Source organism: Lithobates pipiens, unplaced genomic scaffold, assembly GCF_037356315.1.
Source record: "Lithobates pipiens isolate NorthernLeopardFrog02 unplaced genomic scaffold, aLitPip1_a1.2 Scaffold_8, whole genome shotgun sequence".
Taxonomy (NCBI): Eukaryota; Metazoa; Chordata; class Amphibia; order Anura; family Ranidae; genus Lithobates; species Lithobates pipiens.
Genome location: NW_027507903.1, coordinates 57,530,149 through 57,557,163, shown reverse-complemented (window position 1 = coordinate 57,557,163; position 27,015 = coordinate 57,530,149). Strand labels below are relative to the sequence as shown.

At 41.3% G+C, this 27,015-nt stretch overlaps 1 protein-coding gene across 1 annotated transcript in view; it reads left to right on the top strand.

The window, feature by feature from the left end:
• Positions 1 to 27,015, top strand: part of EFL1 (elongation factor like GTPase 1) — a 558,006-nt gene that overhangs the window by 433,205 nt on the left and 97,786 nt on the right. Inside the window, exon 17 of the mRNA XM_077472758.1 lies at positions 24,480 to 24,627. Within this exon, the coding sequence (XP_077328884.1) occupies positions 24,480 to 24,627 (148 nt within the window). The remainder of the gene's footprint in view (positions 1 to 24,479; positions 24,628 to 27,015) is intronic.

Genomic DNA, 27,015 nt, shown 5'->3' with positions numbered 1-27,015 from the left:
CTTTCTAAACATAGGGCCAGTTTATTGTCCTTCAGACTTTAGGGGGGGGCAGATTGTGGCCAGTAGGAGTGTAAATTGTCCTGACATCAGTGGGAGTAAACATCACCACATTTGGTATGAGGTGGAGGAATAGTGCTTGACTGTTGGTATCATTGGTTGGAGTAGTGCCCCATTATTGGATGTCATTTGGCAGAATAGTGTCTCGTATCAGTGGGAGAAAAGTGCCCCAAGGGCCGGATAAAGACAAGCAGAGGGTCGAACCCGACTCTCAGGCCGCAGTTTGGAGTTCACTGGTCTAATGCAACCTTTTTTTTCAGGTCTTGGCTTACTCCTGCTAAAATTATATAAACAGTTCACCGAATATTAGCTGATCAATAAGCTGTTCGTATAAAAATAGTTAACGGACACACAGATAGCGATGTTGTTAGTGTGTCTCTTGAATTGGTGGTCAATGGAGAAATACTTCTTACATAAAGGCCTCTTGCACACTGCAGCTTGAAAAATCTCAGTACAGCATTTTTTTTAATTATCTAAAATGCAGCCCTTAATTTAAAATGTGCCTGTACACACAGGCACGTAAACAAGTGCTGCATATTCATAAGTAAAAAAATATGCATTCCCGGACAGTATTTTGCACTGGTACTTGCATATGAGCATAAATATTAATTAATTTTCCCTAGGAATATCTTGTGCACACAAACACGCATACGTTTATGTAAAGCAGATGGCTGAAATTTGGCCAAAAAAGCAGATGCTCTAACTTCAGTAATGTGTGCAACAGGCCTAATCGTCACCGAGAAGAATGCCCCATTACAATGATGGCCAGTCAGAGAAAGTCCACCACCCATTGGTCTTGAGTGAGAAAAGATCCCCTTAAATTAATGGTCAGTGGTGCAGGTGCCCTCTTACAATGGTGGTCAATTGGAGAATGCCTGCTTGAATTGTTGATCAATAGGCAGAATGCTTCCTTATATATGTGGTTATTAGAGGAAAAGGGCCTCCTTACATTGGTGATCAGTGGGAAAAATTTCCTGTTTCATTGTCAACATGTGACCAAAAACCAAAGCATTTTTTATGTGGTCACTACAGAAAGGACCAGGGGGAAGATGATTTACTTACAGCTAGAGAGTCAGGGAGATGTAATCCTTCCCTTTGTCTTAGAACCTGGTGGGAGGAGGTCAAAGGAGTTCAGAAGAAAGGTACATATACTGTATCTGACCTGCTTCTGTTTTCAAATCATTAGTCAGAGAAGGGATTCAAGACTTTTAGGCTGGATTCACACTTATGCAGTTTTAGTGCTTTTTGCATTTTGCAGATTTGCACTACAGTCCTTTTAACATTGTTTCCTATGGAACACGTTCTGTAGTGCAAATCTGCAAAATGCAAAAAGCACTAAAAATGCCTAGATATGAATCCAGCCTTAGAGTTTAGTTTCACATTGACAGAAAAAAGTACTTTAGACCAGTGGTTCCACACCTCAGTCCTCAAGTACCCCCAACAGGCTATGTTTTCAGGTTTTCCTTTACTTCGTACAACTGCTTTAAATCAATATCATTGACATGATATTGATAAGAGCTATTTTCTCTAAGGGAAGTCCTCAAAACAGTTGACGTTGAGAACCACTGCTTTAGACTAGGTAGATATCCCGTAATGATCAAATAGCACTATGGATAAAGTTTGTGTATGCTCCCATTTCATACCACTCTCCATGTTTGCCTCCATTGGCCGCTATGTTTTACTGTTATTAGACTGTCTTAGGGACTGGAACTCATATGGTTAGATTGCAGTACACAGTAAGGGCCGGTTCACACTGCGGGCGATGCGAGGCGACACGACTCGCCTCGCCGCTATCTTACAAGTCGCCCCCGTTCTGTACAATGGAACCGTTCTGAGAGGAGCGACTCGAGTCGCTCCGACTCAGAAAAAAGGTTCTTGTACTACTTTCGAGCGACCTCGGGGCGACTTGCATTGACTTCTATACAGAAGTCATCTGCAAGTTGGCGCTGAGGTCGCGGCAGGTCGCGGCGAGGCAAGTCGGTGTCGCCTCGCATCGCCTGCAGTGTGAACCGGCCCTTAATGAGCATGAGATTTATTAGTAGTATGAAAATAAATCTCTCTATCCTAATCCATTAATATGTATTTATCTGGTCATAATTTATTCAACTGTTGTCCTACAGAACTGAACATTCATTATTATGATGTCATGGTTATGCAATATTAACATATCTCATGCACAAATCTGGTTAGATCAAAATGGACCTGAGCACAAAAGCTGAAGATTTGCTGTCATGGGGAAAATGTAGTCATGGTAATTGTGCCTAAGTTGTACTCGTGTGAATACAACTTAGAACCTGTATATCTGCACTGTGAGATCTGAGGCACAGCTGCCTCTGACTACTAGTATCCGGAGATTGGGGAGCAGTCGCTATTCCTAGTGTTTTTTTTTTTACTGACACTAATGCCGCGTACACACGACCGGACTTTTCGGCAGACCAGATCGAAGGGATTAGTCCGTCTGACAATCCGATTGTGTGTGGGCTAGTCCGATCGTTTTACGAAAAATAAATCCGACGGACCTAGAAGTAGAACATGTTTCAAATCTATCCAATGGTCTCAATTCCCAAATACAACGCAAGGGAAGCTATTGGCTACTGGCTATTGAACTTCCTTCTTTAGTCCCGTTTACGTCATCACGTTCCAAACGAATGGACTTAGTCTGTTCGTGTGTCGCCAAGTCTGTTCATTCGGAAGGTCCATCAGAACTCCGCCGAAAGTCCGTCGGGAAGACCGTTGGACCTAGTCTGGCAGAAAGTCCGGTAGTGTTTACGCGGCATAAGAAGCACTAACTCTACCAAGATGGCAGCCTCCACATAGACACAGTGCAGAACAAGGCATGGTAAGTCAATAATGGTAAAAATTAGCTGCAAGGTGACCACAGGCAGTACTGGTAACTAGTCCTTTGCCTGCCTTTTCTGCACAGATTCCACAGTACAGGTCTTGTTTAAAGCATACTTTTTAGTACTAGATAGAGTGGAGAGGGATTATAACACTTATCAACGGAAAATGTGCGATCAGATCATGTTGTCAGAAAATCCGATCATGTGTGGGCTCCATCAGACTTTTTTCGTCTGAATTTCCGGCACACAAAGTTTGAAAGCTGGATCTCAAATTTTCCCGACAACAAAATACGATTGCGTAAATTCCAGTCATGTGTAGACAAGTTCGATGCACAAAGTGCCACGCGTGCTCAGAATAAATTACGAGATGAAAGCTATTGGCTACTGCCCTCTTTATAGTTCCGACGTACGTGTTGAATATCACCTCATTCTGAACTTTGTGCAACCGTGTGTATGCAAGACAAGTTTGAGCCAACATCCATCGGAAAAAATCTAAAGGATTTTGTTGTCGGAATGTTTGATGGTGTGTATAGGGCATAAGAGAGATTAAAAGTTAAAGTAAAAGAAAATCCCAAATTTTGGGTTATCCCCAGAAAAGTAATAACAGGGAAATCTAAGGAATTCCCTTAATTTGCAGAGATTTCCTTTTTTGACTATGGGACACAAAGTGAAGGGAAATCTCTGCAATGGGACACAGATGGCCCAAAAAATCTGACAGGGATTATAACCCTCCCTTAGGCCCCTTTCACACATGCGGATGGTATGTCCGTATTTCATCCATCCGTTTGCGGATGAAATACGGACATACATTCATCCCTATGGGATAGCGGGTGTCTGCGGATGAGCATCCCCAGACACCCGATTTCGTCCGCCTCCGCAACAGTCCGATTCTGCAGATGGAGGAAAATCCTATTTTTCTATCCGTCTGCAGAGCGGATCGGACGAACATGGACAGACGGTCCGTGCTCGTCCGATCCCCATAGAGGAGAATGGAGAGCTGACAGGGCGGTCCCTGCACAGTGTGCGGAGACCGCCCTGTCCGCAGCCAGCTCAGCGGGGACAACGGAGTGATCCCCGCTGAGCGAGCGGATCTTCACGGGGCGGATCATTACTGATCCGCCCCGTGTGAAAGAGGCCTTACACTATCCAACATAAAAAAGTTTTGCCTATAGTTCTTCTTTAAAGTTAAACCTTTGTTTAAAATTTTTTTTTTTTAAAACAAACATTGTACATTTACCTGCTCTGTGCAATGGTTTTGCACAGAGCAGCCCTGATTCTCCTTTTCTGGGGCCCCCTGCCAGTGCTCCAGGCCCCTCCTCTTCGAGGAGTGCCTTTCCATGGGAGTATCCGTGCGGGCTCAATCCTGAGCTGCCCTGTCCGTGCCTATTGACACAAACCAGGCAACTCAGCCCTGCCCCCCGCTCCCTCATTACAGCATTTAATAGACAGGAATCCACCCAATAAGGAGGGAGTACACGTACCTGGATTGGATCAGGCTCAGTTAAGAATCAGGGGATTCGGGGGGATCCTGCAGCAGAGAAGGTTAAAAAACCTTGAGGCTTTAGAACCACTTTATGCCCCCCCCTTTCTTCCCCTCGCTGCAATTTTAAAAGAAAAAGGCGTGTTCAGTGGTGTTGCCAGTTACTTCCAAGTACTCGGTAGCTGGCAGATACAGGTGGCACATCTGTGCATGCGCAAAAGATTCCTAAGTACCGTAAGCTTCTGTTAGATTGGAACTATAGTGCCTGCTGCATTTGTGCTCATGTCTGGAAATAAGTTGCAAAGCTGTGGCCTAATAACACACTGTCCTTCTGGAATAACCATGACATAGCAATCCCAGGAAGCAGTGGGGCCTGGCCTAGGCTAGAAACCAGGAAATGCTCCCTTGCAGTACAAAATCGAACCCAAAGGTGAACATTATATTATTCTTTTATATATGAGGGAGGGGCGCAGGGACAAAATAACATGTTTTACTGATTTAGTTCCACTTTAAGCTGACCTCTGACACCAAAGGTTCCCCATGACTTTCCCATGGGCATGTTTACCATTGTACCAGATAACTTTTACATGTGTTAGTAATTATTGCAAATTACAGTGTAAAAAGTCCTTGTACAATATGATTCAAGTTGACTGAACTCCTTTCCTTGCAGACTGTCATATGCATTTTTTGTTGGTCAACCTGTAAATTTGGAGGAGCAGCCTGTTGGAATCATTAGCTGCTTTTATGGTCGTTGAGGTTGCCAATTCACAACCCTATTTTTTTTTTTTTTTTTGCAAGACAAATTATGACAGCTTTATATGTTACTTTCAGTCATTTGGCTATGTAGGTGCTGCCATCTGGACAGATAGTTTTCTCATATTGATAAATCTATTTAATTCTTCCGAGTCTGTTCCCTTTTCTCTCATACTAACGGCCCCTGCACAATGTATTACCACATTTCTTATCAACTGAATTGCGGAGATGAGTTTTGTTGTAGAGTCAGGTATAAAGATCTTCCAGTGTATATAAAATGTTGTGCAGCTAATTCTGCCAAGTAGACAGTAGTTTGTGAACATATTGACCAGCCTTGGGCAGGACCACGGCTTGAAGGAAAGAAAATAGTTTGATCTCCAATCAACACAGTCAGTGTTAATGGGGGAATCCCTGCCACAGGCTATTGTGTTCTACCGACGGGAAGCCTTCCTCACTGGCAGAATACAATGATCACTGATGGCATCTATAGACGCCAGTAGTGATCATGCAAAAAAAACCTGACTTGCCAAATTCGGACATAGATCGAAATTCAACTGGATCTTTTGATCCCTCTGTGGCCAACTTTGGAAAAACAAAACCCCCATAGATGAAAAAATGCAAAGTCACCATCCTTCCAAAAAAAGATGTGTTTATGTGTTTATTTTGAAGATTTTCATGACAAACTTGTGAAACACATCTATTTGGAGTGCTGGTGACTTTGTATCTTTGCATGCAGTCCTGGCAGGCCACCATCTGTGCCGTTTACAATGGATATAAAAAGTCTATACACCCCTGTTAAAATTTCAGGTTTCTGTGATTGAAAAAGAAATGAGACAAAGATAAAACTTTTCAGAACCTTTTCCACCTTCAATGTGATTGAAAAACAAACTGAATTATTGGGGGGGGGGGGGGGGGGGGTGAAAAACTAAAATAATGTGGTTGCATAAGTGTGCACACCTTCTTCTAACTGGGGATGTAGCTGTGTTCAGAATTAAGCAATCACATTCAAACTCATGTTAAATGGGAGTCTGTATACAGCTGCCATCATTTAAAGTGCCTCTGATTAACCCCAAATAAAGTGCAGCTATTCTAGTAGGTCTTTCCTGACATTTTCTCAGTTGCATCCTACAGCAAAATCCATGGACCAAAGAGCTTCCAAAGCATCAGAGGGATCAAATTGTTAAAAGGTATCAGTCAGGGGAAGGGTACAAAATAATTTTCAAGGCATTAGATATATCATTCAACGCAGTGAAGATAGTCATCAAGTGGAGAAAATCTGGCACAACAGTGACAATACCAAGAACTGGATGTCCCTCCAAAATTGATGAAAAGACAAGAAAAAAACTGGTCAGGGAGGCTGCCAAGAGGCCCGCAGCAACATTAGAGGACCTGCAGGAATATCTGCCAAGGTTGAACTTTTTGGCCATAATTTCAAAAGATATGTTTGGCGCAAAAACAACACTGCACATCACAAAAAGAACACCACACCCACCGTGAAGCATGGTGGTGGCAGCATCATGATTTGGTACTGTTTTTCTTCAGCTGGTACAGGGGCCTTAGTCAAGGTAGAGGGAATTATGAACAGGAACTTCATCTTTCAGTGTGATCAGGAACTTCATCTTTCAGTATGACAATGACCCAAAACATACATCCAAATCAACAAAGGAATGGCTTCACCAGAAGAAGATTCAAGTTTCAGAATTGCCCAGCCAGAGCCCAGACCCGAATCTGATGAAAAATCTGTGGGATGATCTGAAGAGGGCTGTGCACAGGAGAGATGTCTTTGCAATTGGACAGATTTGGAGTGCATTTACAAAGAAGAGTGGAGAAATATTGCCAAGTCAAGGTGTTCCATGCTGATAGACTCAGACCCAAAAAGACTGAGTGCTGTAATAAAATCAAAAGTTGCTTCAACAAAGTATTAGCTTAAGGGTGTGCCCATCATATTAGTTAATTTTTTATTTTATTTTTTCTTCCCTCCACCTAAAAGATTTCAGTTTGTTGTTCAACTGAGTTGTACAGTTTTATAGGTCACATTAAAGGTGGAAAAAGTTCTGAAATGATTTATCTTTGTCTCACTTTTTTACATTACAGAAACCTGACGTTTTAGCAGGGGTGTGTAGACTTTTTATATCCACGGTATGAGCATCCATCATTACAAGATACAGTACACTTAAGAGTACAGCTTCTTTTTTGGACTTTGTAGAGCAGGGATATGCAATTAGCGGACCTCCAGCTGTTGCTAAACTACAAATCCCATCATGCTCTGCCTCTGGGTGTCATGCTTGTGGCTGTCAGAGTCTTGCTATGCCTCATGGGACTTGTAGTTCTGCAACAGCTGGAGGTCCACTAATTGCATATCCCTGTTGTAGAGTCTTCCCATAGATGTGCCAGTTGATAACTAAAAATACTGTATATTGCCGTTTAAAACAAGTCTAAATTTCCTGTAACTCTGGCTCATCTGCTGATTCCAGGCAAGAAACCTCTTGACTTCTTCAGGTTTTTACATAGCACTTTCCGGTAATGTGCTTGATGGGTCTGAAGTATTTTTCATCATCTCCATCATATTTAAGGCAGGTCCTGCAGCAGAGCACATTTCCAAGCCCTTTGTATTTCAAACTGAGAGGAATGGGAAATCCATCTACATGATAGTAAAAAAAATTACAAGCACTTAGTACCTGCATGCGGTATGATAGCGAGTGGTTTCTTCAGAGGCATGAAAGTGATGACTTGTGTGCAGGCTTTTATCAGGCCGCTCTATGAGCCGGCAGAAAACTCATTTTTGGCCATAAAAGGAAGTTCATGGAAGTTATAAACTGGTGATTAGGATCATAGGCACCCAGTTATCCCAAAAGCTCCAGATGGCGAATGATTTTAACACTCAGTTCTGCACTGAAAATTATTTCTGAGATGACATTAATAGTAGTGTCAGAGTCTGCAGGAATATAATCCAACTCTACTGTAGTAAATGGAAAGGCAATCTCTTATAATGGTATTGGTGTGGACACAAAGCTCAGAACAATGACTAGTTACAGTGTGTTGAATTCACGGTAACGTCAATATCTAAAAAATAGATTATAGGCATTTGGTAACCCTGCTAAACTAAAGCTACACAGCTATGTTCCTGAATCATCTTGTTTTCCACAGAGGCTGTTTTCTGTAAAGTGCCTTTTAACCTTAGATATGTGTTGTTTATTTTTTCAGTGAAAGAAAATACATTTCATGTCTGTAATTATTGCTTTTCAGTTGGCCACTTTCATACAAGATGCACTAAGCAATAATACATCCAAAAATAAATTAAGGTGCGCTGCACTTACACTACTGAGCGACAATTTTTTTTAAAGGCTCCTTCAAAAAGCGTTAAAACATGTCAGGATCTAATTTCTTCTAATAATGCCTAGTATTTTCTTTTTTTATTTTGCTCTTTGCCTTTCTTCATTGGTATAGTAACACTGCAAAAAAAAAAAAAAAAATATATATATATATATATATATATATATATATATATATATATATATATATATATATATCAGTATCTCACAAAAGTGAGTACACGCCTCACATTTTTGTAAGTATTTTATTCTATCTTTTCATGTGACAACACTGAAGAAATGACACTTTGCTACAATGTAAAGTAGTGAGTGTACAGCTTGTATAACAGTGTAAATCTGCTGTCCCCTCAAAATAACTCAACACACAGCCATTAATGTCTAAACGGCTGGCATCAAAAGTGAGTACACCCCTAAGTGAAAATTTCCAAATTGGGCCCAATTAGCCATTTTCCCTTTCCGGTGTCACGCAACTCGTTAGTGTTACAAGGTAAATTTGGTGTTATCGCTCTCACTCTCTCATATTGGTCGCTGGAAGTTCAACATGGCACTTAATTGCAAAGAACTCTCTGAGGATCTGAAAAAAAGAATTGTTGCTTTACATAAAGATGGCTTAGGCTATAAGAAGATTACCAAGACCCTGAAACTGAGCTGCAGCACGGTGACCAAGACTATACAGTGGTTTAGCAGGACAGGTTCCACTCAGAACAAGCCTTGCCATGGTCGATCAAAGAAGTTGAGTGCACGTGCTCAGCATCATATCCAGAGGTTGTCTGTGGGAAATAGACATATGAGTGCTGCCAGCATTGCTGCAGAGGATGAAGTGGTGTGGGGTCAGCCTGTCAGTGTGCAGACCATGCGCCGCACACTGCATCAATTTGGTCTGCATTGCTGTCATCCCAGAAGGAAGTTTTTTCTAAAGATGATGCACAAGAAAGTCCGCAAACAGTTTGCTGAAGACAAGCAGATTAAGGACATGGATTACTGCAACCATGTCCTGCAGTCTAATGAGGCCAAGATACACTTATTTGGTTAAAATGGTGTCAAGCGTGTGTCGCGGCAACCGGATTTGGAGTACAAAGACAAGTGTGTCTTGCCTACAGTCAAGCATGGTGGTGGGAGTGTCATGGTCTGGGGCTGGATGAGTGCTGCCGGCACTGGGGAGCTACAGTTCATTGAGGGAACCATTAATGCCAACATGTACTGTGACATACTGAAGCAGAGCATGATCCCCCTTCCTTTGGAGACTGGGCTGCATGGCAGTATTCCAACAGAATAATGAACCCAAACACACCTCAAGATGACCACTGCCTTGCTAAAGAAGCTGAGGGAAAAGGTGATGGACTGGCCAAGCATGTCTCCAGACCTAAACCCTATTGAGGATCTGTGGGGCATCATCAAACGGAAGGTGGAGCGCAAGGTCTCCAACATCCACCAACTCCGTGACTCCAGTGGCAACCTGTGAAGCTCTGGCCACACAAAATATTGACACTTTGGGCCCAATTTTGACAATTTCACTTAGGGGTGTACTCACTTTTGTTGCCAGCGGTTTAGACATTAATGGCTGTGTGTTGAGTTATTTTCAGGGGACAGCAAATTTACACTGTTATACAAGCTGTACACTCACTACTGTACATTGTAGCAAAGTGTTATTTATTCAGTGATGTCAAATGAAAAGATATAATAAATAATTTACAAAAATGTGAGGGGTGTACTCACTTTTGTGAGATACTGTGTGTGTGTGTGTGTGTGTGTGTATATATATATATATATGTGTGTGTGTATATATATATATATATATATATATATATATATATATATATATATATATATATATATATATACACACATATATGTATATATACAGTATCTCACAAAAGTGAGTACACTCCTCACAATTTTTGTAAATATTTTATTATATCTTTTCATGTGACAACACTGAAGAAATTACACTTTGCTACAATGTAAAGTAGTGAGTGTACAGCTTGTATAACTGTGTAAATTTGCTGTCTCCACAAAATAACTCAACACACAGCCATTAATGCCATAGCATTTTTTACAATTTGGCACTGCTTTGCTTTAACTGACAATTGCGCAGGCATGCAATACTGTACCCAAACAAAATTTGCTTCCGATTTTTCCCACAAATAGAGCTTTCTTTTGGTGGTTATTGATAACCTCCCCGGTTTTAATTTTTTGCGCTATAAACAACAAAATAGCGACAATTTTGAAAAAGAAAATATTTTTTACTTTTTGCTATAGTAAATATCTCCAAAAATGTTTTTAAAAAACTAATTTCTTCATCAGTTAAGGCCAAAATATATTCTTGTACATATTTTTGGTAAATAAAATCGCAATAGGCATATATTGATTGGTTTGAGCAAAAGTTATAGCGTCTACAAACTATGGGAAAGATTTATGACATTTTTTTATAATTTTTTTATTTACTAGTAATGGCGGTGATCTGCAATTTTTAGCGGTACTTTGACATTGTGGCAGATAGATAGGACACTTTTGGCACATTTTTGGGACCATTGATATTTATACAGTAATCGGAGCTATAAAAATGCACTGATTACTGTGTAAATGTCACTGGTAGGGAAGGGGTTAGCACTAGGGGGTGATCAAGGGGTTAAATGTGTGTTCCTTGGATGTGTTCTAACTGTATGGGTATAGGACTGACTGGGGGAGGAGACATATCGTCATTCCTACTTAGTAGGTACAAACGATGTGTCTCCTCTCCCCTGACAGAACAGGGATTTGTGTGTTTACACACACAAATCCCAGTGCTGGCTCTTTTGCCCATGATCATTAGGTCCCACACCGTGCTTCCTCCAGCGGCTCTTAAAAGGAACAACTTACCCATATGTTGTTTTGCCCAGCTGTGCCATTCTGCCAACGTATATCAGCTTGAGCTGCTTGTCAAGTGGTTAAAGGATAAATTCACCTTTTAATAAAAAATAATAATAAATACACATTTTTTGCAGGTTAAAAAAAAAGTGCATTTTTTTTTTCTAAGCAATTTGCAAAGCATTGCACTGATGATCAGCAGATCATGGATGCTAGCTCAGGCTCCCGTGGACTCTCAGCATAGCTGTCTGCTCGAACCTCATATGGACAGGCAGTTGCCTGAGAGCAGAAAAATCTGTGAACTACAGAAACACTCACCAGTGCCTTCATAGTTCATTAAGAACTACAAGCCATCAGCCACAATGGTTGACAGTACTTGTAGGCATTAATTCACAGAAAACTGGATGAATAAAGGCTGAGGTCCCGTGGGGAGAAAAGGGGAGCAGAGGCTGCAAATGCTGGGACATAAAAACGGGTGGATCATGTAACATTTTCCAAAGGTCAACTTATAAATTAAAAACAGTACACTAACAATTACACTATCAGTGTTGAGATGAGAGGACAAAACAATCATGGGACACAGAGTTAGGCTAATATTCATTACCTGCTGGGTTTTTCTTCATCTCCAGGTGAATGGACACTGGTAGACCAAAGGTCTTTAGACAGGAAGTGATCCCCTATATAACCCCTCCCATACAGGAAGCACTTCAGTTTTTTGCAAGTGTCTGCAAGGTGGATGGCACTGTTGTTTGAGCTCTCTGAGCTCCAGGTCTGTAGTCCCACAAGTGGTTCTTAAATGAATCAAGGGATTGACCGATCAAATCCATTTGACACAGGCTTTATATGCTTATGGTACCAGAGCCATGCAAAGAAGACTCAAGATCCTGCGAGGTTTTGCCTGTAATGCAACCCCCGGGTGCTGGACCCTGCGAAGTGGAATCCTGGACATTACAGCGCTGAGGCATTTATGCAGGGTGCTGTACAGGTCCAAGGGAGTGGACCCTAAACATGAAAAGGGTATCTGGTCCTTGAAGGTCCTCAAGTGACAGGAACCCGTCACAGGGTGAAGAATGGGCTCATAGTTTCTAAGCTACCCTGCGCCTGGACGGGTAAGTGAAACCCCTTTATTATTATTAAGGGGTGTCCCAGTGATTGTAACAATCAGTCAAGCTAGCTAGAGGCTGGACACCTGTGTGCGGTGACCATATGGGGGAGTTTTTGGCAGTGGGTGTTTGCAAAGTGTACCTTTTTTGCTTGTGTCTGGCTGTTTTTCTAACTGTATGATGGCGCATGACAGTGCGCCATTTTGCCTTTGTTCACCATGGCGCACGTGCGTTTGCAAGAGTGCCGCAGTGCTCAGCAGTTTGTTTGACCATGGCGCATGTGCGTTCACAAGAGTGCCGCTGGACTTAGCAGTTTGTTTGGCGGCCATGTCGCACCTGGCTTCGCCACACATGTGCAGTAGCCTTTATCTGGGTGTACGAGGATTTGCGTATTATGCAAATACAGCCACGCCCGTTCCCTGGGACCGCGCACGTGCATGCGCGTGAATGCACAGAACATTCCGGTGCACAGCCAGCTTATTCAAGCTCTATGTGCCAAGCATGCATGCTTCCAGAAGGCAGCTGTGGGACGCAGAGAAGACTCTGAACAGGCACTTGCAGTGGTTCATTTCTCCTTACCCAGGTCGAGTGAGTCACCAAGTGTTGCTTGGCATGCTAAAGGTTCTTAGCAGGATTGTTGCATAGGGGCTTGGTAAGCCCTATTAAAGGGTCTCCCTTCTGAGGTGTTTTAATACTACACCCAAGTACTCTCTTTTCGTGGCTAGTAAATGTCTTCAAAAAGAAGAGTGGGATTAACACTACAGGGAAGGGCACACCTATGAAGTCAGTAGTTCCTGATGAACCTAGTCGTATCCCCTGAAGGACAAGAGGCTTCTGGAAATCTGAGCCACTGAGCCTATCTGGTATTGTGCTTACAGTCAACACTGCTTCAGCCTTTATCACCAAGGATGAACTGTCCTCGGCCCTAGCTGGGTTAGAGCACAGGATTGCTGGCAGGATCGCCTCCATTCCGCAAGGTGGCAAGAAGTGCGACTGATCCCCCTCCCTGCAGCCTCCTAGTTTGGAGCAGGAATGGGTTGAGGCTGGGGAAGAGCTAAAAGCTCGGGATTCTGTGGAGGGCCTGGTGGATGAGTCTGCTTCTGAGCAATCTTGACAATAAGATATCCAGTTGATGTCTGCCTCTCAGTCGCAGAGGCTTTTTTCTTTCTGACTGTGAACAAAATGGTTTGTTCTGCCTTTAAGATGCATCTTGCAGAGGTGACTGAGCCCCCCTGGTCTTTTTGGGGTCCCTGAGGCCTCTTCAGGCTGCACAGGCTTTCCCCCTACACCCCCAGCTGGAACAGGCGGTGTATGCTGATTGGGGACATCCTAACAGGATTTTGATCCTCTTAAGAGGTTTTCTCTTTTATATACCTCCAGGATGAAAAGTTCCTTAAAAAGGGAGCATGCCCACCATAGATACAGCAGTCTCTTTCTTAAACAAGAACTTGACTTGTCCGGTAGATAACGCACAGGGCTTGAAAGGCTTCCTTTTCTTTGGCCAGTTCAGCTATTCAGGCAGCTGTTGTACTAATTGGTATCTGCCAATCCATAAAGGATAGGCCTAACGGGAGGATGATCTGCCTGAAAATAAGATAGATATTCCTCGAGCACTGTGTTTTGCTGTTGAAGCCTTAAAAGGATTCAATACAGCAGGTTTCTTGTTGGTCTCTCTTGTCTGTACATCTGTGCAGACTTTTGTGACTTAAGAACTGATCAGTCAAACTTCATTGTGAAAGTTATTGGCAGGTTTCCCCTTTCATGGGGAATATTTATTTGGTGATCATTTGGACAAATATATCCAAAAGATTTCCAGAGGGAAGAGTTCTCTACTTCCTGTGAAGAAAAGCACCAGGCGTCCCTTGTTTAAAGCTTCAGGGACTGCTTCCTGAAATGTCTCAGAACCAAGGCAGTTCCGCTGCCAATTGGGCTCTAGGGCCAGGGGCAAGCTCCAAGGCCAGGGCCAGAAAAATCACTGGGTCCAAAATTCTTCTAAACCCAGGGCTGGGGGGAAGGCTGCTGCACTTTGTGAACATTTGGAGAACAATAATTCACAGAGTGGGTCACTTCAATTATATCCCGCGATTACAAGCCGGAGCTGCGAGGGTTCCCCCTCAGAGGTTTTTAAGATCTAGCTTGTCGGTCATCTAGATCTAGCGTTCCCTTGGATCCTCCAAAAAGAGACTTATTGCTTCAGGCACTACATCATTTAGTGCATCAAGAAGTGATTGTACAGGTTCCTGTATCTGAAGGAGCGAACCTGTTTTACAGTTTAAAAACCAAACGGGGTCACAAGGCCCATTTTTGGATCTAAGATCCCTGAAGCAGTATCTGCTAATCCAGTCCTTTCGGATGGAGTCTGTCTGCTCAGTTTGTCAGGGCTTGGCTGAGCCCTTCCATCTCAGAGCTGTCCGCTCAGCTGTCGGCTAATTGCCAGTTCCTATCTCTCCACAATTACTCAGCTGTTGATGATATCTGGCTCGTCAGTCCTGCCTGCTTAAGCCGTTCAGCCTCTCTGCCTTCTCCTTGGTCAACATTACAGAAACTATCTCCTGTGATCCTGTTCAAGACTTGCTTTGCCAACATCCCTTCTGGTTCCAGATCCTGCTTGCTATTCCACTACATTGATCCCTGACTTCTGGTTTGGCTGACTATCCATTCCGGTTACTGGACTTTGGCTATGTTTTGTCTACGTTTGTTCTTTACTTTTATTAATAAACAAATGTGTATTAACTGTACTTCCATCTCAGCCTGATTACATAGCTTCTGACACAGTTGTAACCTCACTCCAGATGGAAGACTTTTTAGCCTGAATCGATATAAAGGATGCGTATTTACACGTACCTATCTTTCAGCCTCATCAGGGGTTCCTGTGATTTGCAGTAGAGGAATGTCATTTTCTGTTTGTGGCTCTACCCTTCGCACTTGTTACAGCTCCCCGGGTGTTCACAAAGATCCTATAACCAGTACTTTTAAGGGCCCAAGGGATCCTGGTGCTCGGGTATCTGGATGACCTGCTCAGAGATCCCTCATTACAGGCTCTAGTACAAAGCATAACATACACAGTGCGTTATTTGAAAAGCTTAGGCTGGATCAGAAATACCAAAAAGTCAGTCTTGAAACCAGCTCAAGGTCTATAGTATTTAGGTCTGATCCTAGATACAGTCCAAGCAAGAGTATTATTGCCATCTGTGCCCTGAAGGATCAGGTGCGTCAGATAGGGGTTCCCAGACAACCCTCCATTCGGCTTTGTATGAATCTTCTAGGGAGGAGGAATGTTCGAGGCTGTGCCCTATGCCCAGTTCCATTCCAGGCCTCTACAACAAGACATCTTGTTGGCTTGGAACAGGAGAGGACAAGCCCTGGATTAGCCAATGTTCTTATCTCCTCGGGCACCCTTAAGCTTAAAATGGTGGTTGCAGGATTAGAACCTGCGAAAGGGAAGATCCTTCCTCCCGGTAACTTGGAGAGTACTCACAGATGCTAGTCTCTCAGGCTGGGGATCGACCCTAGAGGGGCTCACAGCTCAAGGGAAATGGTCAGGGAACAAATCCTGCCCATAAACATCCTGGCATTACGAACGGTGCGACTGGCCCTACGGTCATGGACTATGGAGCCTCAGGACTGCCCTATCAGGGTTCAGTCTGACAATGCAACTGCAGAGGCCTTTATAAACCAGCAAGGCAGTACTAGGAGTCGTTCAGCTCTAAAGGAGGTGAACCACATACTAGCCTGGGCAGAGGGTCATGTGCCGATACCATCGGCAGTCCATATCCCGGGAGTAGAGAACTGGAAGGCAGATTATCTCAGCCGCCAGAAAATCTACCCGGGGAATGGTCCCTACACTCAGGGGTGTTCCACAAAATTTGCCAACATTGAGGATGGCCAGAGGTCGACCTACTAGCATCCAGGTCCAACAACAATCCACAGCAGTTTGTGTCCTGAACAAGAGATCCTTTGGCAATCGGAGCAGATGCTCTGGTAGTTCCATGGAGCCAGTACTCCCTGGTTTATGCTTTCCCTCCGATCCTTCTGCTTCCACATTTGTTGTGCAGGATTCGGAGAGATGGAGTTCCAGTCATTCTGGTGGCACCAGTCTGGCCCAGAAGGCCCTGGTTCTTGGAGATTGTGAGACTGATAATAGATGGGCCATGGACGCTTCCACTGCTTCCACTGATCTACTGTCTCAGGGTCCTATATTCCACCCCAATTTACAGTCTCTAAATTTGACAGCATGGCTATTGAAGCCAGAGTGTTAAAGAACCATGGCATCTCGAGATCAGTGGTGCCTACCCTAGTGAATGCTAGAAAAGCTGTCACTAGGAAGATCTATTATAAGGTCTGGAAGACTTATATTGCTTGGTGTGAAGCCAAAAAATGGCATCCTTAGAAATACGCGATTGGGAGAATTCCATTTTTTCTACAGTCAGCTGTGAAAATCAAATTGGCTTTGAGTACTATCAGAGGTCAAGTTTCAGCCCTATCAGTATTCTTCCAAAGGCCTTTAGACTCCCATTCATTGGTCTGAACCTTTATGCAGGGGCAAATTTGCTTGCTTTCCCCCATTAGGTCACCTATGTGTTCTTGGGACTTGAACTTGGTGCTGTCTGTGTTACAGAAACAACCATTTGAACCTATCGGGAAATTGCATTAGACTTGCTGTCACGCAAGCTTGCCTTCCTGATGGCTATCACCTTGGCAAGAAGGGTATCGGAGTTGGCGGCCTTTTCATGCAGGGAACCGTACTTGATCCTCCACCACGACAGGGTTGTGTTACAACCTGTTCCATCTTTTTTGCCAAAAGTGGCCTTAGCCTTTCATTTAAATCAGGACATTATTTTGCCTCCCCTCTTTTTGAGGATTCATTGCTTGCTACAAAACTGAAGTACTTCCTGTATGGGAGGGGTTATATAGGGGACCACCAGGATTTTGCAGGCAAGTATGATGAAAAAATCATTTTTTTTTCTGTATTTACTGCTCTACTTTTATGCCATTTTACAGCAGGGAAATACTTTAAAAACTATTATTACAACTAGAAGAACAAAGTTTTAAACACTGCAAGGTTTAAAAAAGTTAATAAATAACATCCTTGTTTTGGGGGCTCGAGTTGATCCTGTATGCAATTCAAAGGAGGACACTACTAATCACTTTTTTTTTCTTGCACAATGATTTTTATTAGCATATAAAGAAAGAACAGATATGAACATATGCAGAATTGTCATGAATACACAGAAAAGGATTTGTCATAAAGTACAGACTATTAACGACACCTGATCCTTTGAACCAAGTTGGGGACCAATGCATAATGCATGAGCCGTAAGACTCAGGGGCTAAGGTAAACAAAGGAAGTGGACGCCTCCACCAGAATACTTTTTTTTTTATTATTATAACAAATTAACAAAGAAAACTAAATGATAAGATTTACATAACAGATAAATAAAAAATGAAAACAAACAACAGTATCAATACTAATTCACTACCGTCACATACTTCCAGAATATATAGAGAAATTCTGAAAAAAAAAAAAAAGAAAGAAAGAACTTTCTGTGACGGCCCATCCTAATCTACCAATAGCATGCCCAACCTTTATTTTAAATTAAGGTTAAAATTGGACCATGGTGCGTCCATCCATTTTTTCCATATCTTTCAAACTTTTGCGGGACATTACATGAGTGTGTTTTTCAAACTTTACATATTTACCCATGTCCTGGATCCAATCCAAAAGGTTTGGAGATTTGGATAAAGCCCAGTGAGAAGCTATCACCTTCCGTGCCATAAAAAGTGATTTTGCAATAGCCACTACTTGGTCATGATCCAAGTTGTTTGAGTTTACATATCATAATGGGCATAAAACAGGGTCTGGACTGGAATTAGCTCAATGTCATATACAAAGTTCAACATATCTAACTCTTCCTGTCAGTATTGATGTAACTTTGGACATCTCCAGAACAGATGCACAAAAGAGTCCCTACTAATCATTTTACAGTAGAAGTGTTCTCTGTTATCCTACAATCCCAATCTATTAAAGACACACAGTGAATTTCAATGTATTACCCATCTGTTTGGTATTCTGCCGTGGCAACATTTTTCAACCATTGGGAAATATACATGCCGTGAAGTGTATTTTACAAAGACCAGCAAAGTAAGAAAAACTTTGGACTCAAACACTATCTGTATTGAAACTGTATTTTACACAGCTTGGTAAATTGTATGTAGTGATGGAAGTGGAAATTGCTATGATAATTGGATAAAGTGTGCAATTTCATACATTGGTATCTACGCCACATAGTTTTGCTTGAATAAGTAGATTAGGATATTTCAGATATGTTTTAACAGAATGACAGCTGTGCATACATGCTGTCAGGAGCATGTGCGTTTCTGCTCCATCATAGCTGCTGGTTCCAGCATCCTGGTTTTGGCTATGATGCATTTTCCCTGCCTGCCTGTCCACCTGCAAGGTGATTGATCCCTGGTTGGAAACCAAACCTGATTTAAGCTAGCTAAGCCTGCAGTCCCATGCTTGTAATAACATGTATAATACGTGCAAGCTCTCTTGTCTGTCTGCCCTGCTCTGCTATTTGGACTCCCCTATTTATGACCTCAGGTCAGATATTGACTATTCTCTGAAGTCTTATTTTCTTTTGACAATGGATTGATCCTGACTATTCTGAATCTTGCCTGACTTGTACCTGGACTGTCATTGAACCACTCTGCCTTTCTGCCAACCGCAAGTACCCGTTTGCTTTGCTCAGTCTGTACCTGCCCTGGCGTGGTAGCCAGGCTCTATAGCATTGTGCATAAAACCTGGGGGCAAGCGAGTACCAGTATGCCTTCTTGCCTTATGAGGAATTGAGCTGCTATGGGTGAAGAACACAGAAGCTACAGTGAGGGAAAAATGGATTTGATCCCCTGCTGATTTTGTACATTTGCATACTGACAAAGAAATGATCAGTCAAAATTTTTCATGGTAGGTTTATTTTAATAGTGAGAGAGCGAATAACAAAAAAAAAATCAGAAAAACGCATTTCAAAAAAGTTATAAATTGATTTGCATTTTAATGAGTGAAAATTGACCCCTTCACAAAACATGACTTAGTACTTGGTGGCAAAACCCTTGTTGACAATCACAGAGGTCAGATGTTTCTTGTAGTTGGCCACCAGGTTTTCACACATCTCAGGAGCGATTTTGTCCCACTCCTCTTTGCAGATCCTCTCCAAGTCATTAAGGTTTTGAGGCTGAAGTTTGATAACTCGAACCTTCCGCTCCCTCCACATATTTTTTATGGGATTAAGGTCTGGAGACGCTACGCCAGGACCTTTAATGTGCTTCTTCTTGAGCCTTTACTGCCTTGGCCGCGTGTTTTGGATCATTGTCATGCTGAAATACCCATCTACGACCCATTTTTAATGCCCAGGCTGAGGGAAGGCTGTTCTCACCCACGATTTGACAGTCAATAATACAATCATGTAAGATACATCACATAACTTCTCCTCAAATATGAATATGTTTTTAGGAAGAATGCATGTTCCTATGTTGCAATTACCTGTTATAAAAAGTGATAGTAAAGTTAGCCTTATCCAGGAATTTTTGTGAATTATTGTCAGCCCTGGTACTTCAGGCTAGAGATCATCATGTCGTTTGAAAAAAAGAAGCACACAGCGCATTTTTTTCCTCCACTTAGCATTTACATTTTAGTGCAGACCATCCACCTTGTTCCTGCAGTTTGTTCTGCGAGCTTTTGATATTGCTCGGATTGCAGTTTCTCCAAGTGGCTCTCTTAATCCACTATGACTTCATTTCCCCTTCAAGAAACAAAGCTATTGGCTTCTGTGGTGAGTATAAACCAAGACTACTTAATACCTGCTAAGTAGTATTCACCACAGTCACGTCCGCGCCAGCTTGATCCACTTCCAATTACTTGTTGGCTTTCTGTCTGCTATTTATTTGTAACAGCTTTTATGTAAGACATAATGTACACACATCAGTGTAAATCAAAAATGGAAGGATCTGTGTTTCAAAACAGAATATCAGGTAATTATAATCGAGACCAAAACAGTCCTTAGACTGAGCAATTGTGCATTTTGATTCTTGTTGTGCAGAATGCTTTCATGTGTACAGCCAGAGTTCGTGATAAAACTGTGGAGAGCAAGTAACATTAAAGTACGGTACACTTATTTCCATATTTCCTGTGGGCAGTCAAGTTTTTTTCCATTGACATTGCAAGCAACAAACTGATAGTAGGTAGTACTTACTATACTGAAGTCACTGTGTAAGGTAGATTCTGACTAGTAATAGCTACAGCTACTACTGCAGTATCCTAATTGCACATTTCTCTGAATACTGTAATAAAGTGATGAATACCTTCTAATGAAAAATTTGACTCCATTGGCCTAAAATGCATGTATAGCCAAAACTATCTTTTTTTTTTTTTCGTTTTTTAAGCTTTTGGGTATTCCCAGGGCTGTCTCTGTAGTCCTGGGTACCGCCGTCACCAGGACAAAAAGGGATTTTACTGGAGCAAGAGTTGGGGGTAATTCTTTCAATGGGTAGAGAAAATGGGATGAGTTGCAAAAAATATTCCTCCAAAGGAAGGTACCACAACCTATTGACTTACGCATTTAAATAACAAATGCATTACAGACTTTCTCGGTGCTCCATGTACACAGCACACCATTTAAAAATGTCATGCTTTTGGAGTAACAGCCCCTAATAATGCAAAAAAATCCATTTTGCTTTTTTGTTTTTAATATGGCTTTGTATGTCACATTGTTTTTACTATTCTGTAAGGAAATTGTGAAAAACAAATTGTGTATATGGGGCATGAGAAAGTCCATAATACATTTGTTTTTTGAATGCCTAATTCTTGCAATGGAGATACATTTTCAAACGACCACTGTCAAAAAAATACGTATGCTTTTAACCACTTCCTGCCCAAGCTATGGCCGAATACGGATACAGCGTGGCCTTACTTTACTGGGAGGGCGTCCATGGGCATCCTCCTGTGATCACACTGCCCACAAACTCTGTGGTTGCTGAGTCCTTTGGACTTAGCTGATCACAGATCGGGGTAGAGGGCCAATCACAGAAGCCCTTTATCTCATGATCAGCTGTGTGTATTAACAGCTCATCACGGATGTAAACACAAGCCGGTTATCTGCTTTTTTTCCCTCACACTGACAGCATGAGGAGAGAAGAAGAGAGCTGATACCCGGCTTGTGTTAAAGGCACATTGGTACTGATAACCAGGGCACTGATTACCAGTGTCCTAATTATCAGTACAGTGCTTATCGGTGCTGCCAATCAGTGCCCAGCAAGTCATTAGTGTCACCTATCAGTGCTGCCTATCAGAGCAGCCTCATCAGTGCCCACTAGTGTCACCCATTAGTGAAGCCTCATCAGCACACATCATTGGAGGAGAAAAATTACCTGTGTGAAATTTTATAACAAGCTATGAAAAAAAAAATTTCAAAATTTTCATTTGTTTAGCAAAAAATAAAAAATAAACTGTGGTGATTAAATACCACCAAAAGAACTCTCTTTGTATGGAAAAGAATGATAAACATTTCATATGGGTACAGTGTCCCTTGACCCCGCAATTGTCATTCAAAGTGCGACATCGCTGAAAATTGACCTGGGCAGAAAGAGGGTAAAAGTTCCCAGTAGGCAAGTGGTTAAATAAATATGTAATACTAACAAACTCATTGACTATTTATACACAGACACTAATTGCAATTTAAAAATCCACAAATATGGGAAATTAAACTTTAATTGCCATTTTAACCTGTGTGTGCCACCTTCTGTGTCTGTACCAAGGCCAAACATTCTAAGGTATGTAAACTTTTGATCAGGGCCATTTGGGTGATTTCTGTTATCATTATGATTTTAAAAGGAGCCAAAAAACGATGTAATAATACAGTAAATGGCTTCATGTGATCACTATCCTTGAATAAAAGACAGGAATCTTATCAATTATGTATTATCCATTAGACACCCCCTGCTGTGTTATCTCCTTGGCTGCACGATTCATATAAAGTCCCACATCCTCTCCCCTTTCTTCATATACTAGGGATGGAGGCATTTGTTCTAGTTGTTCAAAGCCTCATATAAAGTCACAACTGTTTCCTTTTTATTAACCAATCAGTGATGGAATCATGTGCCATTTTTTTATCCTTACTTTTTGGTACTACCAATTGCCAGCATTAGTTCTGGTGTTCAATACAATATACATACAGTCAGGTCCATAAATATTGGGACATTGACACAATTCTAATCTTTTGGCTCTATACACCACCACAATGGATTTGAAACGAACAAGATGTGCTTTAACTGCAGACTTTCAGCTTTAATTTGAGGGTATCTACATCCAAATCAGGTGAACGGTGTAGGAATAACAACAGTTTGCTTGTTCCCAGTCCCAGGAGCTGTGATGCGCTCCGGGAGTCCTCCCCTTCCCTCCTGCCCCGTGGTTTTCGCAGGGAGTTTGGACAGACGTCCCTCCAGTCACACATTGGTGGTGTGAGTACGTCGGCGCTTTGATTCCTTCTCGCCATCTTCCACAAGGGGGTTGGTGTGAAGTGGTGGTTAGCTGCTCGGTTTTGTCGCTGGCGTGACAGTGGTGCTTTACCTCTGGCCAGTTTGGAGTATATATACTCCCTTCAACTTAACCAGACACTCCCCATGTTTTATCCTCCCATGGACACGGTGCACCACATGGACTTCATTGTCAATACAAGTATAATTGTGGTAGTTTTTCCTTTCCCTTTTTCTACCTTGTTTTCTCTTTGTATCATTGTGCCCTGGGTTTAAGTTTTGGTTGCACCCACTTTTATCACCCTCTCTGGGATATATTATATTACAATATTTTTTCACTAGTATACTACTTTATTTTCATGGCACAGTCTTTCCACCTATTCAATTTTTCTTGGCCACGGCACCCACATATCTACTTTAACATGTTTATTAGTTACTCCTATCCCATTTTATATATTATTTACATTTTGTTATAGATGGCTATGCTGACACAATTTATATATGGGAGATTATTACCGGGGACTGCTGGTCTCAGCTGTCTAATTCCATCCAGTTGCCGTGGGATATGCTACCTCAGCTCCCGTGGCTGGTGACCCTTCCAGCTGGACTCCGGCCTCCCATGCTTTGCACCCAGATCCACTGCTGGTCTGTAGGTATGATTGGATATATACATATATCTCTATCGTTTCCATCTTCTTTATTTAGATGGATTTATTATAACTACCCCTATATCACTATAGTTTTTAATTTTTAATTCTAAATATCATTGTTATAGACTCTGCCTTTCTTCTGCTCCTGATGAGTTCAGCCATGAAACGTTTTGAGCTATCAGATGCCTTTCTTAATACAATTCAAGATTACCATCTTATCAATATTAATTATGCTAGGCTTATTGGAGTGTACCGATTCAATCAATATTTTAATATTTTTTTTACCATGGAGATACATGTCAATTAGTTTGGTTTTTATTCTTTCCTACAATATGAACTTACATTACCATGTTATGCTATTATCATGTTATCAATCTGTATGGAATAAACTCTATTTACTTTATATGTTTTTTTGCAGCATGTTATTATGTGACATATGTGGTTCTTATCAATTATGTATTACCCACAAGACACACCCTGCCGTGTTATCTCCTTGGCTGCATGATTCATATAACGTCCCACATCCTCCCCCCTTTCTACATTGGATAGTGGTAAACTAGGACTCTACGGGATTCTCATGTTGGAATGTGGTTGGTCATCAATGCATGCTTATTATGAAACAATATTTGACTCCCAATGTTAAATTCAATCTATACAGCTGCTTTATCATTTTATCCACCTTTTCCTTTCTGTGTCTTACTTATTATTGAAATTTCAATAAAAACTGATTAAATGAAAAAAAACTATTTAAAAAAAAAAAACAATAATTGTTAATTTTAGGCCATGAACCTTTTCAGGATTTCACTTGATGCATATAACCATTGCTTACAGATGCCTGTTTTACCTTAAATTATACGTATGTGTTTTTTTTTTTGTTTTTAAACTAGGTGAGATGCCACAGTTGGTTAAAGGAATGAAGCTTTTGAATCAAGCAGATCCCTGTGTTGAAGTTCTGATCCAGGAGACAGGAGAACATGTACTTATTACAGCGGGAGAGGTTCACTTGCAGCGCTGTCTGGATGACTTAAGAGAGAGGTTGGTAAAAACAATATATGTATTTTTCTGTAAACATATTGTAGTTGTCTTTGACCAGGCACTGATTTATGCCATTTAGTTAGCTGGAGTTTCTCATCCAAAAATCTTTCAGCATCCTTTGGCCCTTAAGTACATTTATTAATGGCTATAAAATGATGTGCTGCTGGCGAGTGCTGCCTCTTCTCTGCCCTTGCATCCATCGTGAGCTCTTTTTGGCAGGCTACCTCTCATTACTTGTCACTGAATAGGATTGCTTCATTTATAGCTACATGCTCCGTGGACGATGGATTTTCCAATTAAAAAGCGATGTAGCCGTAATAAAACCCTGTATTTATCTATATGTGTATCTAATACTGCATTATAGATACAGATGGTTGTTCTTTAAGCCTTCCTTTCTGTTCTGTAATGATATTTTTCTCACTTGATGCTAAAATTTTTAGGACTTGGCTTGTTATTCAAGCAGAATTCTGTGAAGACTTAAAATGATGTAAAATCCATAAAATTTTCTTTAAATTGATCTTTAATTCTATTGAGCCCATAAATTCAGCTACACTGAGTCTTACATATGCTCTTCCTATTTCTAGTCAGATATCATTAAAAACAATTATCTACTTCAAATAATTTGTGCTGGGCTGTAAATTAGGCTATTATTACATTCAGATTTCAGTTGTGTGTTCCGAATATTATTTTATCTATTTTGTTTTTCAAGATTATAGATAAAGAATTACATTCCAAACCTTAAGCTTGGGTTAAATGAATGGCTCTATTACTAATTGATATAGGACTTTACCTTTTAGAGCTCTATGAAGGTCTCTTGAGACATTGCTTCTGATATGCCTAAATTACATTTGAACCCAAAAACAAAAAATGTGTGTGTGTGTATATATATATAAATATATATAAATATATATATATATATATATGTATATATATATATATATATATATATATATATATATATATATATATATATATATATATATATATATATATATATATATATAGTAATTATCGGCTTATAACACACACTTTTTTCCCCCTGAACATCAGAGGGAAATTGTGTGTGCATGCTATACGCCAATCCCTGCTGTCTCTGAGTGAAGGAGAGCGAGCGCCACTGAATTACATAGAGCCGCGATCTCCTGTGTACCTGGCACTCCGTCATGCACAGCCACGCCTCCTGGCCCCACATTGGGCCATTGTTCTGTCTGTCATATGAGCAGGGCCAGGAGGCGTGGCTGTGAGTGACGCAGCGCTGGGTACACAGGAGATCTTGGCTCTGTGTAATTCAGCAGCGCTCGCTCCTCCTCTTCCCTCGAAGACAGCAGGGATAATCCAACACTGACGAGGCTGCCATGATGGGAAAGGTGAGGCTGCAGATTGGCACTGAACAGGCTGCATTGTTGGGCAATTTAATGGCTGCAGATGGGCACTGGACAGGCTGCATTTTTGGGCAATTTAATGGCTGCAGATGGGCACTGGCTGCATTGATAAGCTGTGACCCTAATTTTGCTTCAAAGTTCTATATTTAAAATGTAAGTTTTTTTTTTCCTGAAACTTCCCTCTTAAAATGAAGGTGCGTGTACACCGATAAATATGGTATATAAGTACTTAAATGTGGTGACTGCATTAGTTTATTCAGGCTATTCTTTTATTTTCACCTGGTAATCCTGCAAATAACACACTTCTTGTCCCTTTGTGGCCACACTCATTTTCAACTGAATCTATGGAAGGAGCCATGATTTTCTCATGGACATGTTTACTTGTTTTTACACAAAAATACAAAATGGAATGTCAGACCAAAATCAGATAAAAGAGTCTAACACAATGGCAATTGTTGGTATAAAAAAGGTCACAAAAACAGCCAACACGATTCTCTGCTTACCAAGGTCCAACAAAGGACAAAACCCAGACGTACTTATAGAAACCAGTAACTTCAAAGATCTGAATTAGAACCAGTATTGAACATTACTCATAGAGGAACATCCTGACAGCAGTAGCTGAGAAGCAATTGACCTATTTTTATTAACAATTGGGGTTGTCTTAGACTCTTTTATCTGATTTTGGTCTGGCATTGCTTTGGGTATTTTTGTGTTTTGGGCATCTGTTGGGTGCCTGCCAGGGAAGGCCTTGCTGTGAAGCAGCCATCTGGCTGAAACTTTTTAGCTTATTTGTAGTTTCTTACTGCCCTGGAAATTCCCAGTGTCTCTTTGAGTATAATGTTTTGGAGTAGATTTTGTTTGTCTATGATATAGTGTATTGATAAGACTAGTACCGTTTACACAAGAAATATAAGGATTTTGCTTACAGTTCACAGCAAGAGACGTGGCGACTTAATTTCTGGCAAGATTAACCAGTGACTTCTGTACTTGCTGAAAATGTAATTGG